Source organism: Hippoglossus stenolepis, chromosome 8 (genome assembly GCF_022539355.2).
Source record: "Hippoglossus stenolepis isolate QCI-W04-F060 chromosome 8, HSTE1.2, whole genome shotgun sequence".
Lineage (NCBI taxonomy): Eukaryota > Metazoa > Chordata > Actinopteri > Pleuronectiformes > Pleuronectidae > Hippoglossus > Hippoglossus stenolepis.
The window spans coordinates 2,810,793-2,818,023 of NC_061490.1; the positions used below are offsets into that span (position 1 = coordinate 2,810,793).

General features: G+C 44.0%; 1 protein-coding gene across 1 annotated transcript; it reads left to right on the forward strand.

Moving 5' to 3' along the window:
• Positions 1–274: 274 nt before the first annotated feature.
• prdm13 (PR domain containing 13) lies at positions 275–6,650 on the forward strand. Its single transcript, XM_035164047.2, has 4 exons — positions 275–569; positions 1,958–2,089; positions 2,207–2,327; positions 4,238–6,650. Exons 1-4 carry the CDS (start codon positions 402–404, stop codon positions 5,725–5,727), a joined length of 1,911 nt encoding a protein of 636 aa, XP_035019938.2. The 5' UTR covers positions 275–401; the 3' UTR covers positions 5,728–6,650.
• The last annotated feature ends 581 nt before the right edge of the window (positions 6,651–7,231 follow it).

Sequence of the window (7,231 nt, forward strand, 5' to 3'; positions counted from 1 at the left end):
GGGCCGGCCCGTTTCCCCTCTCCTCACAGCTGCAGGGAGAGCCCAACTCTCTCACACTCACACACACGCACACACATGCGCACACACTCCATCCAGTCAAACTCTGGACCACCTCCCCCTCAAACTACCTAACATAGCACAGCATCACCTCTCTGCCCCCCTTTGCATCCTGGAGCTGGAGAGGTTGGGGTGAGTGTGTGTGTGTGTGTTGGGGGGGCGGGTGTGTTGGAGGGGGTACCTTGCTTGCACCATCACTAGAAAAGCCGGGCAGCATAACGCCACCGTGTCACTTTGAGGACGGATATCGACCGGTCCTCATCCTCTGTCTCTCTCTCCTCCTCCTCTCCCTCTCTCCTTCCCTGCAGCGCTCTCCCACTCACACTCGGTCTCCATCAGTCTTCATGGTTCTGATCTCACCCCACGCCATGCAAGCCACCCGGGCGTCCTCCACCGTCAGTGTGTTTGCGGACTGCAGCATCCCGGCCGGGCTCCGGATAGGACCGGTACCGGGCATCTTCAAACTGGGGAAGTACTTGTCGGATCGTAAGGAAGTTGGATCCAAGAAGAAGGTAGGTTCAAATGATACACTGACACTTTCAAGAAGTCCTTCAAGTTGCTCAATATTTGTGCTGCTTGTTTTTTTTACTGTGTGGCCCAGTTTATGTGTGTTGTTTTAAAATATTTTTAAATGATATAATTGATTAGGAGCTGCATTGTCATATTATTAAATACAAACTTACGCATTTTCTTATTAATAGTTTATTTATTCCAAAACACTTTATTCGAAAAGAAAATTTTAACTATTGTTAAACCATTGCATGTTCTGTTATTTTCACCTTTTTATCTGCAAAAATATACTCCATCGATGACAAAAAAATAGAACCCCCTGTAGGCCTATTTACTCCCTGTTGAGTAATATTATTTAAAACAATTTGGGATTTTTAAAGCTGCACTGTCAAACTCCATCGGGCCCTCGGTTATTAATTGCTTTGGCCTGTCATGTTGGAAATAATTGAGCTCCATTAGTGGCAGACTTGTCAGTCTGTGCTTCTAGTTAACCGGCCTAATGGGCGACCCGGGTCTGCCGCCTCACATTTCACTGCCTGGCGGGCCTGTTATTCCGATGAGCCGTTTAATGTTAATGTAATCCGGCCACAGAAAGATGCCACTGAGGCCCCGCTGCCTGCAGCTGGGGAAATAAAATACAGAAACAATAACAACAAGGATGAAAAGTAAAAATCAAATAAATTGTTGTTCATGTTGCCGCAGTGGGATTTGGAGTTATTGTCTTCAAAATAATATTTAGAAAGTAAAAGTCTCCAGACCTGACATTTTTAGATACAAGACCATAAAAAAACAAGTCAAACTTTCTGACACATTATCATAGTTATTATCATTATTTTACACATAAACAAACAATAAACACAAACAATTTCCTGCCATGCGCGCAGCTATAACCGCGCCCTGTTATTGTTGAGGCTGTCAGCGCTTGTGATTGATGCGTCTAAATGCGTGGCCCCCGGGCTGCAGGCGATCATCAGGTGCAATCTCTGTGTCAAATGTCACGCTTCGATCTTTAATGTCCCTGAACAGTTTAGAAACGCTCTGACACTCCTCAAATTCGTTTCCCATATCAACTCAATTAGGCCCGTGTGTCATTCTCTTTAGTAAATTATCAGCAGAGCGGATAAAGAGGCGCATTATGCGCCCTTTGGTCAGGCGTGGCCGCGCGGCACCTCCAGGTACCTCAGAGAGCCACATTATCCGAGGCAGAGATTCGCAGCGATTTAAGAAATAGATGAATTGAAGTAATGCGTTAGCGGAATAATAAATAAATGATTGAGATAAAAACAGAACAAGTTGAACTTTTCCTTTCATATTTCCCATCACCCCTGTTCTGCTGTGGTCAGTTGCAAACCTTGCTCTCATCCGTTTCATTTCCCGGCCTCGTTTCTAGGTCCGCTTGGTGCGAGGAGAGTTCGTGGATGAGTCGAGCTGTCCTGTGCCAGACTGGATCGGATTCATCCGCGCCGCCAGGAACAGCCAAGAGCAAAACCTGGAGGCTGTGTCGGATTTACCTGGTGGACAGGTGAACTTTTTACCCTCATCATACATAAATCTGCTGGAGTTTCTCAATATCATTCTTATTGTTTTTCTATTTATTTAGACACTTGAAATTAACCCTCTTCGATTTATTCTTTGAAAGATTTTCTACCGTGTGCTGAGAGAAATCCCTGCAGGAGAGGAGCTCAGTGTTTGGTACTCCAACGCTCTGGCCCAGTGGTACGACATCCCCACCACCGCCACTCCCACGCACGACGAGAAAGGTAAATGACACTGTTCAAGCCGTAGGACCAGTTTTACCAAGCGGCTTTTGCATTGTAGGAAATAAAATGGAAATTTATGACAATATTACGGAACTCTGAATTTGTATATCTTAGCGAAGGTAGATTATTGTATTTGTATTAATAATAATAATATATGATAATAATGATAATAATAACTCAGAGCAACTAAATTCAATGGGTCTGTTTCCGTCATGTCTACAGGCTACAGGTCTGACCGTGTCATCGACATGTTGAGGCTCCATCACTGCACAATTAAATATCTGCCAATAACCACAATGGCCGTTCTTATCGCTCAGATATAAAAATCAATTGGATGTTTATTTTTCCTCCTTTTCCTCCAGCATGATTTTTCATTTTTAATAGACTTTATTTGGGAAGAAACACATTCCGTTAACCAGAAGACAGGAGGAGACATGATTAGTTCTGCAGAGTGCATTATATTTCATGAATGCTACTGGCAACATGGCCTACAATATAAAGTGCAAATATAAGGCCTAATCGCAGCAGCTATTATTTATTAGGTCTCCTCTTTCTCCGAGTGATTTCTTGTTGGCTGAGTTTTGTCTTCAGCCTGTGTTTGGACTGTTAATCCATTTGTTTGGGCTGCAAAGATGATTTGGGGGATTTGCTATTTGCGCTTGGGGATTAGTGTCTAATCTTAGCAAAACACACCAGCTCAGCAGGATCTAATCCGTTAATAGAAATTATTATCAACGGATACTTTTAACTAATTCTGTCAAGACTGTTTCAGATTTCGAGCAGGAATCGAGTCTTTACTTGCTGAATGATTAAGAGCAAACAATTAAAGCATAACGCAAACGAAAATGTGTTTAAAAAATAATGTGCTTGAAACAGGGTTTTTTAAAAAGCAATTAAAGGCAAAAATGGACGTGTCTGAGCGACCGTGGAGGAGGAAGAGGAGTCTGGCGTTTCAGCCAAGAGACACATAGGTTAACAAATGCCACCGCGCCATTAATATTCATGAAGTCAAAAAGCAAATAAATTCGAGAACAAGTGCTTCACGGTGAATTAGGTGGGTGCGTTAAGGTATTGTGGCCTAATGAATGCTAACTTTTATGTGGGGTGTATATTGGCCTGATTCTCCGGCCCGACGCACCGTGCGCTCATGGACATACGCTCGCTTCCCATTATTAGGCGTCAACAGATGGGCCGGCCCCATTGTTTCTGGAGACTTGCGATTTCAAGCAACAGCTGCTGTCACTTCCACGGGAAAGAGCACATGAGAGGGGAAAGTCCCGCATTCAATGCATCGGGTTCTGAGCGCCAGATTGGGCAGGGCGTTTGCCCTTTTGATGGCGATCATAAACAATGGTCCGTATGAGGATTACAAAATCATTACATCTGTATTAACCTCTGAGTGATCGACCGGGGGCCATTAAGATGGCTCCCCGCTATTACCATTTGGCACCAGATCTTAGGAGCCGCATCGTATCAGGCCTAGTTTTAAGGATCAGCTGAAGTGCAACAGTAACTGATAAGAATATAAAATAATTATTATATTAAATATGAAATATACAAAAGAATAATTCCCCAAGGAAAATCGAACAAATGTGACAATGCATCACTCGATGCACTTCGGTGCAAAAGTAAATAAAATATTTTCTATTATATTTCTCTCAATTTAATCATGTTGTGTACCACACACAACATGCTCAAACAGATTCAGTATGGTCGTGTCTCTACAGGTTGCCAAACCTGTTATTCTCATTTTACGCACGGGCGTGGTGTTATTACGTATGGAAATATATATGGAAATATACTGATAACTGACATGTCATCCGAAGGCTTATTAACTTGTTTCATGCTGTGTTGTGTCAGGTCATGATCCGCGTCCATCTCATCATTAATGCCATGCTTGTTGTCTACAGGTGAGGAGCGTTACATCTGCTGGTACTGCTGGAGAATATTCAAATACCCGAACACACTCAAGGCCCACGTCCACTTCCACTGCGCGCTGAGCAACGGACGGGGGTTTGTGAGCAGCGAACAGGCAAGAGGCACCGAGACATTCAGCAGGTCACCAAAGTCTGGAGATATCCCCAACACCTCCATCTCTCCGAGGAGCAGTCACAACAACTCCTCCATGTCAGACTCAGGCCGGCGGGCGGTGTCCTCCTCGTCGTTTCTAATCAAATCGGGACTGTCCAAGAAAAGCAGCACCGAGGAGCAGGACCGGGCCCTCGACATGAGCGTCACCGCAGCCAGAAACCAGGGGCAGCTGCTCAGCCTGGGCGCCACATCCTCCGTGCTCAGCAGCATGGGCTTCCAACCGGGTGTGCGCTCTGCCTTCAAGCCGACCGGCGTCTCCAAAGTCCCGGGCGCTGACGCCTCCAGAGAGGACCCCAACGGGAAGCTGAGTGGTATGGGATTCAGCAAACTCATCGGTAACATGAAACCAATCCGGAATGCGGGTGAGACTCTAAACGGAGGAGGCAGCCATCCTCCAAAATGCGCACCTGCAATTATGGACGCCACATCCCCATTGGTGCCATGCACAAACGCTCTCCGGGCTTTCCCGCTGCTGCCTCACATGGAGGAGACCTCGGCTTTTAAGCACGTGGAGAGCCGGATGCACTCCGGCCTGTCCCCCTCCCGTTACCCCCAGGTGCCCCCTGGACTCCACTTTGAACGGTTCTCCCTCCCTCACTTTGATGGCGTTAAGACTTATGGTGGAGACTGTAACATCCCATTGATGCCCTTCACTGTCTATAACGGGGAGCTTCTGTACAGTTCACCTTACTATCCTCTGAAATTCCACTTCGGAAACCTCCTCAAGTACCCGGAGTCCATGTCCTACTTTGGTGCGCCGTCGTTGAATCAAGACCTGGGCTCCATCACCAACATCGACCGGGAGATCGCCATGCACACTCAACAGCTGTCCGAAATCGCGGCGGAGAAGAACCGGACGCGGCTGGACTCGATGCCGGCCGGAGCCTCCAGCAACGTCGGCTCTGGCAAACCGAAAAAGGGACACCTGTGTCTGTACTGCGGCAAACTGTACTCGAGAAAATACGGGCTGAAAATCCACATGAGAACTCACACAGGTTACAAACCGCTCAAGTGCAAGGTGTGCTTCAGGCCCTTCGGAGACCCGAGCAACCTGAACAAGCACATCCGACTGCACGCGGAGGGAAACACCCCGTACAGGTGCGACTTCTGCGGCAAGGTGCTGGTGCGGAGGCGAGACCTGGAGAGGCACGTCAAGTCCAGGCACCCCGGACAGACGGTGAAGAAACTGGAGGACAAACCCGGCGGCCTGTTCGAGGACGCGGAGCAGAAGAGCGACAATGACAGTGACGTGGACGTGTGCTTCACTGACGACCAGAGCGACCAGGAGTCGAGCAAAAATAATGACTGAGACTGCCCGTTGTCTTGAAATGGTGTCATTTAGTCTTGTATCGAATCATTTTGACATTAGGCTACAACATCCTCCCAAAACCTCCACATCTAATTATAGTGGACATGTGGCCTCCAAATATATATTTTTTGTTTTTCATCTTGTCAAATTTACAAAAAAACCCCATATAATTTCGACCTGAAACTTTGCGCATTGCTTTGCGTATTCCTTTGCGTAACTTTACCCTTTGCATGTATTTAGTTATGAGTTACAGCAAAAGGTAAACATATTCGGTATCTTGCTCAAGGGCACTTCAAAAATGCTTTAAAAACAAGTTAAAAAGAAGAATTCGGACAGTGGTGTTGCAGACATTTCCGTTTGCTTTAAATGCAAATTACCATAACTGTTTTCATTTTTATATACTTTTATAAATCTGGCACTTCTAAAACCAAACAAGAACAATGATCCAGGTTAAAAGAAAAAAATCAAGGCTGAATATGAGAGTGACTTCCTATAAGTTAGATATATTTTTGCAGTGTAAAAATGTACCAGATGTGTTTTTTGTATGTCTCCCCCTGAGGAAGGAACTATGAGTTTGAAAAGCCACTTCTACCCCCTCCCCTCAAATAAACATAATGACAAATATCCCATACTCCCCTCTTAACTGTTAGTTGCACTTTAAAAACAGCAATGGGCACCTCATTCCAACAAATCAGTGACACAAACAATGATTCTAATCGAACTGATTTCCTCACTTCTTTGCAGATCTCGTGTTCCCTGCGCCTCGCTGAATAACACACTGTACTTCAATTTGCACTTTCATGGCGCAGGCATGTTGTTCTTAAAGCAGCAGCAGCCAGTTTATTTAAGGAATTATTTCTAGAGAGAGAAAATGTATTGATTGCAGTAAAGGCTATAAGACGTGTAAAGTATGATATTTCACATCTGAGTGGAAAAGTGTTGTATACGTTTGTTTATAAGTGATAATTGTCTGTGATGAGGACAATATTTAACTCTTGTCCAATACTTCGTTGTTTTTTTAATAAATCTATTTAAAAAATAAGAAGAAATTATGTGTTTTTATTGAATCATGAGATGTTCAGTATTTTTAAACCTTCACGTCTTCTGTGTAAAGTTGTGGTATAGGCCCGTACGAACATTTCATTTCGTTCTTTGGTCTTAATTAGTCATTATTCAATTATTTGTGTAATTTATATCAAAATAGTAGGCTAACCTATAATTTACTGAGCCGTTGGTTCACGCTCTGTGACTCAGCCCTGATAACGTACAGGATAAATACAGACGGACGATACATTTCGTCCGTTTGAGGTATCAATATTTTATATATATATATATAACAATAATAATAATAATAACAACAATAATAACAATAACAATAGAAATACTACTACTACTACTACTACTAAAAATAATGTGACGTCTTTATTGACAATAAACCCACCAAACCAAGTGGGGATGTAAATTGTAAAATGTATAAATATATTGAATATAAATAAAATATTAT